The sequence below is a fragment of the Ovis canadensis genome, chromosome 3 (genome assembly GCF_042477335.2).
Source record: "Ovis canadensis isolate MfBH-ARS-UI-01 breed Bighorn chromosome 3, ARS-UI_OviCan_v2, whole genome shotgun sequence".
In the NCBI taxonomy this organism is placed as follows: Eukaryota; Metazoa; Chordata; class Mammalia; order Artiodactyla; family Bovidae; genus Ovis; species Ovis canadensis.
Genome location: NC_091247.1, coordinates 13,696,506 through 13,708,789, shown reverse-complemented (window position 1 = coordinate 13,708,789; position 12,284 = coordinate 13,696,506). Strand labels below are relative to the sequence as shown.

At 50.7% G+C, this 12,284-nt stretch overlaps 1 protein-coding gene across 2 annotated transcripts in view; it reads left to right on the top strand.

Annotated features, from left to right (window-relative positions):
- The window catches only part of MORN5 (MORN repeat containing 5), a 40,808-nt gene that overhangs the window by 22,987 nt on the left and 5,537 nt on the right, over nt 1-12,284 (top strand). Inside the window, exon 5 of one of the 2 annotated variants that reach the window (XM_069582554.1) lies at nt 10,927-11,002. In XM_069582554.1, the coding sequence (XP_069438655.1) occupies nt 10,927-11,002 (76 nt within the window). Of the gene's footprint in view, nt 1-10,926; nt 11,137-12,284 lie in introns of those variants that run through there. The other variant, XM_069582556.1, reaches the window with a different exon arrangement.

The window sequence follows — 12,284 nt, the reverse complement described above, 5'->3', positions numbered from 1 at the left end:
CAGTGAGGAGTAAAGCTGCACAGGATTTTGCAGGAGAGTGTGTAGTGGCTGATGGCTGCAGCTCGAGTGATAGACTTGGGTGTGAGCCTGTGCCCCTCATTAGCAGAGTCAGCTTGGGCGTGTAACCCTGTCTCGCTGAGCCTCAAACCTTCCCCTGTGAATCAGGATGCAAACACTGACTTTGCAAGATTGCTGTGAGGACCAAGTTCACATCTTTTGCTGAGTTCCGCAGGTCCTTAACATCCTAACATTCCTCCTGGCCATCCTCGCTGTCTCAGACTTAATTCCGCCCTCAGCATCTGCCACTTGGAGGACAGGCCCAACCGCCAGGCCTGTCCCTATCAGTCCATTGTCTACATGCAGCTGGAGAGCAGGGGTTGAAGGGAGCAGGGATGAAAGGGAGCAGAGGGTCAGAGCGAGGGCCAGCCAGTGACCTTGGGCCCCTCCCTTGGCTTCCCAGCGTTGCCCGTGCACAGTGGCCGGGCATCACAAACATGTTTAGTGAAAGCAGATGCCATTGTGAGTGCTTGAAAAATAAAAGTGGGGCTCAGGGAAATGAGAAGAATGACAATAGAAATGATGCTGTGACTTAGCAGCCTCCCCTGCTTGGCACGCATGTGCTCTGGAGTGAGCAGGAACATGTGAGTTAGTGGTCTCCTGTTCTGGGTACACCTGCCACACATGGGCTGATGCTAGTATTTTTTTTGATCCTAGTATTTAAGGATGTGTATTTTTGTTTTTACCAATACGGCCCATAAACTCAGGCCAGCTGCCCATCAGGACCACAACAGCAGGAATAACTCTGTCCCAACAGTGTCAGAATCACATGTGACGTCTTCGTGAGATGTCCTTCTCTAGGCTGGGGCCTTCCTTGGAGATTCTCAAGGGTCATGATGACTGTGGGCACTTTCCCCCTTTACCCACCGACTGTGCTGTGAATGTGCTGTGTGTGCTGAGTTGCTTCAGTCGTGTCTGACTCTTTGTGACCCCATGGACTGTAGCCCACGAGGCTCCTCTGTCCATGGGATGCTCCAGTCAAGAATACTGGAGTGGGTGCCATTCCCTTCTCCAGGAGATCTTGCTGACCCAGGGACTGAGCCCACGTCTCTTATGTCTCCTGCATTGGCAGGCCGGTTCTTGACCACTAGTGCCACCTTACCCACCAGCTGGAGCAGAGGAAACACCACCTGAGCCATCACCAACTATACACACAACAAAGCTGGTATGGAAATCACGTGAGCTCGGCACGCAGAGTGCATGCATGTGCCTGGCACACAGATGTGCTTCCTGATACCAGGCCACTGTATCTGCTGTCCAGATTCACTTCACCCCAGTTACAGCCCGATCCAGCCCTAGATCTGACCCTGGAGGTCTCACCCCAATCATTTCAACATAAACAGAACATATCCACACTCCCACGTTGAATATCATTCTTTGCTGTTAAAACCCCAAAAGGATTTTGAAAACTTTGCTTGGTGGATTGGTTGACTACAAGACTTTAACAATTGGCTGTGATTTCTTGAAAGCTTGTGTGCACACTGGAGAATTCTGAAAACTGAGGAAACCAAGCCCACAAATTGATTTCAAGTGTAATAACATTGTTTGGGTTTCTAAATTTAATCATTAATTCAGGCTTAATGCATTAATTATCACATTTATTAATTTCAGTGTCGCAGTTTCCCTTTTCAAGTTCCCAAGTCAGTCATTTTCCCCATGTCTCTTACACTTGAATAGGCCTTGACAAGCCTGTGGGTGCTGGGCTCTGCCCCTCTATTCCCAGTGGGTGAAGCAGCCTGGCCTCACCCGCACCCCCTCATTTCCCCCCCAGGACCTCCACCCACCCAGCCCAGAAGATGCTCCTTTTCGGGGAAGCAAGAGCGACCTGGGCCTCCCTTCCTGCCCAATAGCAGGTTCTGCCTGGGCAGCAATCCCTCAGTCAATATTGGCCACGCCATGGCCTTGGCCTCTGGCCACACCGCTGCCAGCCAAGTTCAAAGCCTCTTTCTTGTTGGGCATTGGTGACCGCCCTCACTGTGGGCACTGGCTCACCAGGGGCCTAGCCCTGCCCGCCAGCTCCCAAAGCCCTGCGTTTGCACAGAGGGTGTGGCTGAACTTTGGGGCTTCAGGTTCGGCTCCTGCTCCCCTCCTGTGGCTGGGGCGCCAGGTCTGCCATGCAGATCCCACCCCAGCCCGAAGCCACAGTTCACAAAGCGCATCTGAGCGTGCACTAGCCTCGACCCTGGGGAAAGAGGGCAGTTCTCACGCTCCAGCTCCTGCCCCAGAGCCTGGCGTGGCCTGGTGCTCTCGATGTGCGCTAGGCTGTCACTGCAGGTGGGATGCACCCCCTCCCTCAACATCTGACCACACACCGCAGACCCAGGCACTCAGACAGCGCCTGCCACGCACGTGTCTCCCACACCGCGTGCCACACGCAGGCTGAGGATCCCCGAAGGGGCACACTCTCTTCTCTTCACCAGGTACCACAGACACAGCGGCCTACACACTCAGCACATGCCGATGCATGCTTGAACACATTTACGCTCACACGGGGGTAGACACTCACACTTGGAGGGAAGCACACCGCTGTGCCAGCCTCAGTGAGGGTGACGCCCACACCAGCACGCTGAGCCTTTCCCCTCCACGCTGGTGGAATGAAGTAGGGACATGCTTTCACCGCCGTTTAAGCCCCCATGTCCTTGTCCTAACTGGGGACAACCGCGTTTACGCACTAAGGAGGGGACAGGTGTGACCCTCTTCCCACAGAGCCCTGCACCTCCCGGGTGCTCGGCCACTGTGACCCTTGTCCCCTTTCCCGAGGCTGGACACCTCGTTTCATCCTGGTCTCTTCCCTTTCCCAATCCCCACCCCAGGCCCCTGCACGCCGGGTGGGCGCTGCAGAGCGGTGGTGACCGCAGGTGCGGTTGGCCCAAAGGCGTGCCGAGAGCTAGCGACATCTAGCTTGTGGGTGACCTGAATCCACCTCTTTGCCTTCTCTGGGCCTGCCTGCCCCGGCCTGCCCCTCGCTTTGAACAAAATCATTAGCTGAGCTGCAGCTCTTGATCCTTATGATGCTGATTCTTTTGTAAAGACCTCCTCTTCCCCGGTTCCTCCCTGCACCACCCGTAGGGAACCAGAAGTCCCAGGGGTGCTGAGTTCCTTAAGAACGCTCCCTTGAAGGTACCCAGTTTGGGAATTAAGGACCCATCAAAATGATGATCCTACCTCGTACCTCCTGGGTACCCACCTAAGGCTGTTCAGCCCCAGCAGTCCCCACTCTGCCCTTTGCCAGAGGTCTGGTGAAACCCCCTGTATGGACAAGCCTGCTCAGAGAGGGGCAGTGACTTGTCTAAGATCACCCAGCAGGCTGGCAGCTGGGCTCACATAGGACCCAGAACTCCTTCCAGCCTATGCTGTGCAGTCACAGGTGCCTGAAGTCCCACCTTGCAATGACAGTTTCTGGCTGTCTTTGGTTTGGGCGCATTTCCTGCAGGCAACATACTAAGCACTTTTTGGAAATGATCTCCATTGACTGTTCCAGGCAGGGACCTCTGCAGACGAGGAAATGACACCCAGATGTGAGGCCACTTGCTCAAGATCTCCAAGCTAGCGGCTGCCGCACTCCAAAGCTCATGCCCCTAACCCACGGTGGCACTGTCTCCCTGCCAGCCATCAGGGGAATCAAGATGGCCTTGCATTTGCTGTTCGACTTGCAAGACACTTCTTCCCCTAGCCCTGCACCGACCTGCAGGCTGCACGAACGCCACCCCCGGTGACCTGGGCCACATTCGGTGGCCTGTGCAGGCCTGCTCTCACTGTGAGGTCGGCCCCAGGCCAGTCAGGGCTTTGAGTTTCCTGAGTGTGGCTGGCGCCCAGGTATGAGCCCAGACAACCCACCCTCCCCGTGCGGTGGGGCTGCCCCGTCCATGGCCTCCAGACAGAAAAGGAATAGGAGCCAGTGGCCTGGGCCCTGCACTTGGCATGTCTGCTTTGCCCTCTCAGCTCCGTTTGCTGAGGGTGGGGAAGAAATTCTTTCCCCTTTGTCTCAATCCCACAGGGTGATTCTTACTTTTATGTCCCCAAATTTACATTTCTTTCTTCATTCATTCGCCCTGTATTTATTAAATACTTCTTAAGTGCTTGATCTGCATTGGGCTCTGAAGAACAGAAGTGAATTGATCATGGCTCCCCTTGGCTGGCAGGGGTGACTGTGACCAACACCATGACCTCGACCTGGGTCAGAGAAAGTGACCTCCAGGCAGGGCCCAGGTGCGGGGGAGGAGGGCTTGGAGGACACACGTTCTTCAGGGCCTGAAGTCAGAACCGTGTGAGGCCTGAAAGAAAACCATGTTTACGCAGGCAGCCCCATTTCCTGACCATACCGTCCTTAACGCACTGTGGATTTCTACTTCTTTGACAGAAATTCTAGAATAGCACTTTTATGTTGCATTTGGTTCTTTGTGTTAAAAATATGACGTTGTTAAATTGTGTTTAAAATATATTGCAATTGTTATTACTCATGTTGAGGTCTTCCTTCACTTTTACATCCAGAAGGGTCCAGAAATGGGATGTGCCCTGGGCCTCTCTCTGCTGAAAGGAAGAGTGTCCCCCTCCCTGGAGTGGCATGTACAAAGGCACGGGGCGCTGAGCACCTGTCTGTGGCCAACTGCAAACAGGGTGGCTGCATTTCACAGTGTGAGGCAGGCCGGGGAGGCCAGCTGGAAAGGCCTCAAAGTCCAGGCGAAGGAGTGGGGAGCCTTTGCAGGGAAGACTTCTTGGCAGGGGACCCTGCAGGTGGATGTGGAGTCTCTCTTCCCAGTCCCTTTTCATCTTTATAAGATGCCTCTTTCTCCTGGTGATGGGTGAGACTCATTGGGTCAGGCAGGGGAAGGGATATGGGAAACAGTGGGATCACTTCCAAAGTTTGAGAACCAGATTAAAGAAACCTTTGTGGCCCAAGAGGTGGAATGAATTGGGAGACTGGGATTGACATATATATATATTTATAGAACTGTGGTGTTGGAGAAGATTCTTGAGGGTCCCTTGGACTGCAAGGAGATCCAATCAACCCATTCTGAAGGAGATCAGCCCTGGGATTTCTTTGGAAGGAATGATGCTGAAGCTGAAACTCCAGTACTTTGGCCACCTCATGCGAAGAGTTGACTCATTGGAAAAGACTCTGATGCTGGGAGGGATTGGGGGCGGGAGGATAAGGGCACGACAGAGGATGAGATGGTTGGATGGCATCACCGACTCGATGGACGTGAGTCTGTGTGAACTCCGGGAGTTGGTGATGGACAGGGAGGCCTGGCGTACTGCGATTCATGGGGTTGCAAAGAGTCGGACACGACTGAGCGACTGAACTGAACTCTACTATGTATGTAATGGGCTTCCTTAGTGGCTCACGTGGTAAAGAATCTGCCTGCAATCCAGGAGACACGATTTTGATCCCTGGGTTGGGAAGATCCCCTGGAGAAGGGAATGGCAACCCACTCCAGTGTTCCTGCCTGCAGAATTCCATGGACAGAGGAGCCTGGCAGGCTATAGTCCATGGGGTTGCAAAGAATCAGACACGACTGAGAGACTTAACAGACACAGACACACACACGTACATAATAGATAACTGCTGAGAACCTACTGCACAGCACAGGGAATTCTACTCAGTGTTCTGTCGTGACCTAAATGGGGAGGAAATTCAAAAAAGAAGAGATACATGTATCTGTCTAGTTGATTCACTTTGCTGTACAGCAGAAACTAACACAACATTGTAAGGCAGCTATACACCAATTAAAAAAAAGAGAGAGAAAAGGAAAGATATCTTTGTGCCCCAAGAGCAGACAGGTTAAAGCAGTAGAGTGCCTAGGTCAAGCCTTTGAGTCTCAATCCCCTTGTCCCCAGCACTAGGCACACGACAGGCCACAGGATTGGGCTTTTTGATTCATACATTCGTTCATCCAACAGATGTGGGCTGAGCACTCTTATGTGCCAGACACTGGTCTGACAATGCTACAGTGAAAAAGGCCCTGGTTTCACTGGAACTCACAGTGGGGATGGGGAGATGGACAACACATAAATAAACAAGAAAATTGCAGCAAGAGCTGTACACCATGAAGGAGACAGAATGAAAGCCTCAGGATAGAGTGACTGGGAGTGAAGGTGGCTGGATCAGGGATCACAGAAGCAACATTTGAGCTGAGACCTGGATGCCAAGAAACAGGTGTCAGGAATGTTTGTTGATCACAATCAGAGACAAATCAGAAGGCCACAGACTGACTCGAGACTTCACCTACTGTATGCTGGGTGCAGTAGTCAATGAGACACATACCTGCATTGGGTTTATGCTTAGTGGGAGGGAAAAATATGTAAGGAAATTTGCCAATAACCATAGACTCATACAGTTTTTAAATTGAATGAAAGATTCTTTAAATTCTTGACAATTTTCAGGTTTCATACATGACTTCATACAATCCCATACTAACCCTTCCCCACTAACCCCTGCATTGCACCTCCCCCCTTCCCTGTCCCCACTGGTAACCACCAGTTTGTTGTTCATATTTGTGTAGGCTCATAAATTGTGATGTGCAGGGCCCAGGAAAGAGAAAAGAGTGTGAAGGACTTTATTCTAGACGGCTGGGTGTGTGAAAAGACTTCCACTCCTCTTGGAGAATGCGATAATCTCACCTTTTACAATGCACGCTGGATTTTCAGGCATTTTTTAAAAACAAGTGTTTTTCTTGCCTGGAGGATCCCATGACAGAGGAGCCTGGCGGGCCACAGTCCGTGTAGTTGCAAAGAGTAGGACACAGCCGAGTGACTGAGCATGCGTTGATATATTAGTAACAGCGTACTTCCTCCTCATTTCCTCCGTCTTTCCGTGATGCCTCTATTCTGTTCCAGGATCCCGCTCATGACACCACGTTACATTCAGCTGTCACATCACCTTAGGTTCCTCTTGACAGTGAACATCTCTCAGACTTTCCTTGTTTTCGATGACATTTTTGAGGAGTGTTTTTAAAATGCCCCATGACTGGAATTTATCTGATGGGTTTCACATCCTTGGACGGGGGTTATGGGTTTAGGGGAGAAAGTAAATGCCGTTGTCATCCACACAACTTATCACTGCTGACATTGACCTTGATCACTTGGACGAGGTGTGTTTGTCAGATTTCTTCACTGAAAAGTTACTCCTTTTTTTCTCCCACCCCCTTCCTATACTGTCCTTTTTAGGAGGAAGTCACTATTTAGGAAGTCCTTTTTAGGAGGCAGCCCACATCTAGGGAATAAGGAGTCATGCCCAGTCTCCTCAAGGGCAGAATATTCACCTAAATTATTTGGAAGTCTTCTGCACAGGAGATTTGCCTATTCGCCAAATGTTATGAATTTTTACCAATATTTTTATGCTGGGTCTTTTTACTTTTTACAAATTTAAGAACCTATTGGTGTTTCTGGGAACCTAGGAATATCTTACTTCAGTTACTAACATGCATGAAATTACCAAAGCATTAAATTAGAGGGTAGGAAAAAAGCCAATGATTATTTTTATTTTTTTCTATTGTGGATACACATTAACAAAAGATTTGGGAAATACCCAAAACAGAAGAACCTCTCTAGCCCTATTGCTGGGAGCTGACCATTATTCCCATTCAATTTCTTATTTTTTTCTTCTGTGCATAATTTGTACACAGATTATACTATGTAATTTTGTTTCTTACCTCCTTCCACCTTTTTTTTTTGTTTCTTGTCGTATCAGAAACATTTCTCCTACATTGCTATATAGACTTCATAATCATATTTTTTTTTCAGTAGCTGTTAAACATCCCCTCATGTGGCTCTTGGTGTCCCCCACCACCACCAAACTATAGCTGTATGCTTGGCATATAGTCAGTGTTTAGAAATTACTTGTTAAGTGAATGAATGTACAGCAAAGTAATCATCCTCTTGTTTTAGAAGCGTGGGTTATTTCAGTTTTCTTGATTCTAAATAGTACTGGGACAAATAGATTATTCCCTTAGGATAACATCCCAGAGTGGAATTACTGGGCCAGTGGGGGCCAAAACTTTTCAAGATAAATGCACCAAACCAGAAATCTCCCTCCCCTTCCTCTGAACCACCAGCAATTGTGCCGAGGGTAATAATTTACAATTGATTAAAGAGTTTGTGGGGTGTTTTTTCCCCATCTTTCTTTCCCCTCCTCTCCCCCTCTCCTCCTACCAAAAAAAAAAAGAGAAGGGGGGGAATTATCTGAGAAGGTGAAGATGTTCTCAGACAATCATATTAGCATATTCCAACAATCGCAATTTGCAAAATAGTAATCACAACTCCTGGGATCGGGGAGGCATTAATCAAAGCTGCAGGTTTAATTCCGTTTTAAATATTGATGAAACGTGCTTCGGCAGCCTCACCCTGGCGTGGCAGGGCCAGGGGAGCCGCCTCGAGGTGCCAGGGAGGTGGAGGGAGGGTTGGGGAGCAGCTGCTGGGAGGAGAGGCTTCTGTGATTCAAATTGGTGGCTGAGCGGCCAGGTAGAGAGTGAAAGGGGTAGTGAAGAGGGCTGTTAAGTCCATTGCTGTCAATTTGTAACTATCAGGGAGGGGCCGGAGGACTGGTTCAGCACAATAAACCCCGTTGGTCTGGTTTCAGGGTTACCGCTGAAGAGGTTGCAGCTGCACTGATTCGAATAGCCTGGAGACTTCAGAGCTGTAATTATCAACCAGGCTGCTTGCGGTGTGGCAAAAGTGGGCTTCACCAGTGCTTAACTCCTTGTGTGCCGAGCTTTCCTCGACACCCCCCACCCGGGGGCGAGGGGGTTGGCAGCCACGCAAGGATTCCCCGGTAGCCTCCCCAGGGGAAACTGAGGCCCACCAGCTGCTGAGGACAGTCCTCCCAGGCCAGAGCTTGCAGGCGGTGAGCCTTTGTCCTGAGGTCACAGACAGATCTAGTGGGGGTGGGGGACAGAGGAGGGTTACTCCATGGGAGCAGATTCGCCTTCTGGCACCTTCAGGCCTGCCCTGGGGTGGAAAGTCAGGCTTCAGCGTCTGATGAGTCTTGGCTTAAATTCCACTGGCCATGCATATAAGGCAAGGCTTGTCCTCTTTATAAAATGGAGCAATCTCCCCTAGCTAAGTTGCTTTGGTCATGTCCCACTCTTTGCATGTCTATAGACTGTAGCCCATCAGTCTCTCTGTCCATGAGATTTTCCACTCAAGAATACTGGAGTGGGTTGCCATGCTTTCCTGCAGGGGTTCTTCCTGACCCAGGGATCTAACCCATGTCTCTTAGGTCTCCTGCATTGGCAGGCTGGTTTTTTTTTTTTACCACTAGCGCCACCTGGGAAGCCCCCTACCCTACCGGGGTCTCACAAAAGACTCAGTGAGATCCAGCATTTGTAAAGCTCAGAGCTCACAGTAAGCTGACAAAAAGTCTTGTCTCCCTGGGTCCTGGACCGGAAGAGGAAGGGGGTTCCTGGTGGGGGGCTGTAGTATGGAGGGCAGGATTTCTGCAGGATTTCCCATGTTTTGGCTCTCAAGGAGTGTCTTTTATCTCCAGCTTCTGCCGTTTGTCACCCAAGTGTTGAAGTGAAAGTGTTAGTCGCTCAATTGTGTCCGACTCTTTGCGACCCCATGGACTGTAGCCCACCAGGCTCCTCTGCCCATGGGATTCTCACCCAAGGAGGATGAGTAATTCCATCCTCCGATCTCTTAGGTGGGAAGCACTGAGCTAGACACGGGGAGGACAGGAGGCAAGACAGGAAGGCAGGGATTGGGGCCGGTCCTCTTTGTCCCCAGGAAGTGGGCATGAACAAGGGAGGGACCGCTGGCCGGCAATGCGGTGCTGGGGGAAAAAAAAAAACACGGGCTTTGCTGAGAGTGCTGGTGAATGGAGTTATGTGCACGACTCCATGACCCTCCTCCTGGAATACAGCCCCAGAGAAATTCTCCACGGACCCACCAAGGGATGTGCCCAAGAACACAGCATCTGTCCCAGCATCATTCCTGGTATGGGAAGTGGAGGCATCCTTCGTGCCCACCCAGGGAGGATGAGTAGCTGGAAATTCACCATGGAATATTAGGCAGTGGTCAGGAGCAAAGAACGAGATGTCCACATCGCAATGAGAACAGATCTTGAAAATGCCGTGTTGAGTGGAAATAAAAAAAGTGAGACACAATGAAACTCACAGCACAATGCCATTTGTGTAAATTAAAACCACATTTGCACACAAAACAGCAGGATATCCTTTACAGAGTTACATGCATTTTTAGGGGTACACATCCCACCACTGGAGTGGGTCTCTAGTCGTGGTGAGAGGAGGGGCTGGGCGTGGGTTTAGGGGATAAAGGGGAAAAATGAAAATAGAGTCAGTCTGCAGAGGGGCCTGGCACAGAGAGAGGCTGATGACGTGCTGTGGTCCCTCCTCCACTTTCTCTCTCAGGTTTCAAAACAGCACAGGCCTTGTATGCAGACAAGTTCCTGGGGCTCAAGTTCTAGGCTCTCCCACGTGCTTATCCCATGGCTGTGGACAGACAACTTGTCCTCCGAGCCTGTTGGTTTGTCCACAGAAAGGTGTGGCCCCGAGGACTGAGCTGAGGGAGATAAATACGTGTGGGCCTGCAGGGCCCCCAGCTTCTCCTCTCTACTCCCCACCGAAAGGACCCGAGCAAAGAGAGAGCGTAGGCCCTCTGGAGGAACCATGGGTTCTCTGAAGGGTCCAGAATGGAAAACCTGGAGAATAAGCTAAGGCCTGGACCAGCTGTCCCAGGGGTGCCCTAAGTGGATGTCACACTGGGCAGGGGCCCAGCTCAGAACAGCCTGACGATGTCGCACCTGCCTCCATCCGGTCAGCAACGTCCACCTCTGACACCACCCCAGTCCTGAAACCCTGCCTGGGGGGCTCCCAGCACGAGGCGTGACCGGCTCCCCCTCCTCCCTTACAGATGACGACGAGCATGAGTGGATCGTCCGGACGTGTCGGAAGGGCTTGGACGAGACCACGGGCCCTGAGCCCCAGTCGTGAGTGCTGTCGCCTCTCCATCACAGGCTTCCTTCTGTGCGCCTGGCCCTGGCTAGACCGGGGAGGGGGGCAGGCTATATAGTTCTAGGACCTGACTTTGGACTCTAGGAATAAAGGTTGTCTGCAGTCAGTGGCCCTGATTTCCTTAGACTATCCCTTGGGATGGGACCCTCATTCCACTTGTGTCAGAATCACCTCAGCAAAATTGTGAACTAGCTATGCTCAGCCCCATCCTAGTATCTGCTAATCAGAATCGCTGAGATTAGGGCCCAGCAATTCGCATTCTCAGCTATTTCTTACACATACGGAAGTTTGAGAGCCATCACTTTATAATGACAGATACATGTAATTGAATGAGCAATTCATAGGTGCAGGCAGCTTGGGTGTATTACCTCAGCTCCTCATAATAGCCTTCTTTGTACAAGAGAGCTTAACGTCACCTTTACAGAGGGGGAATCTGAGGTTCAGGGAGATTTGACCTGACCTTGGTCATATAGCATTTGAATCTGAGTCCCTCTGAAGATAAAGGCCAGCTTTATTACTTTTTTTTTTTTTTTAACCACAAGCAGCCTGCCTGATCAATCTTGATTTCACAGAGCAATAGGACAGGATGACTGTGCCCAGGTTCACAGCTGGTATCTTGTAAGTGCAGAAATGGTTGCCCACAGCAGCTGCTCCCTCTCTGAAGCTTCCCTAGCTGGGTCTCATACCCTAAGCACAGAATCAGTACGGTGCCCCAGAAAGAATCCAGTGTTGGCATCATACACATCATACATCCCAGCTCAATCACAAGTATCATACAACCTTGGGCAAGTCACTTCACATCTCTGAGTTTCAGATTCCCCATCTGTAAAATGGGTATGATGATGCTTATACCCAGAGGGTAGCTGTGTGGATTGAATGAAACAATACAAGGAGCTGGCACTTAGCAGGAATTCGGTATGTGCTTGCTTTAAAAACTAATTTCTTAGCTGTGCGTACAGAGTAATTATTCTTCAGAATCACCCCCAGGGATCTTATGTGTCAGCTGAAAACCAGCAGAGGAAGTGGTAACATGTTCCAGGGCTATACTTGGGCCACAGGTATCCTGGATCTTTGCCTAGCTTTCCCATCTTAGAGGCTACTGGCTCCTGCAACTGCCTGCACCTTGTCCCGTGGCTCACCAGGGGCTGCCCAGGAGAGAGAGTCAGGCCTAGGAGGGCTCTGCCAAGGTCTACAGGGACAAGAAACTAGCTATTTGAACTGGGGACTCATGAGTGGCATGCTGGTGCAGAGCCAGGG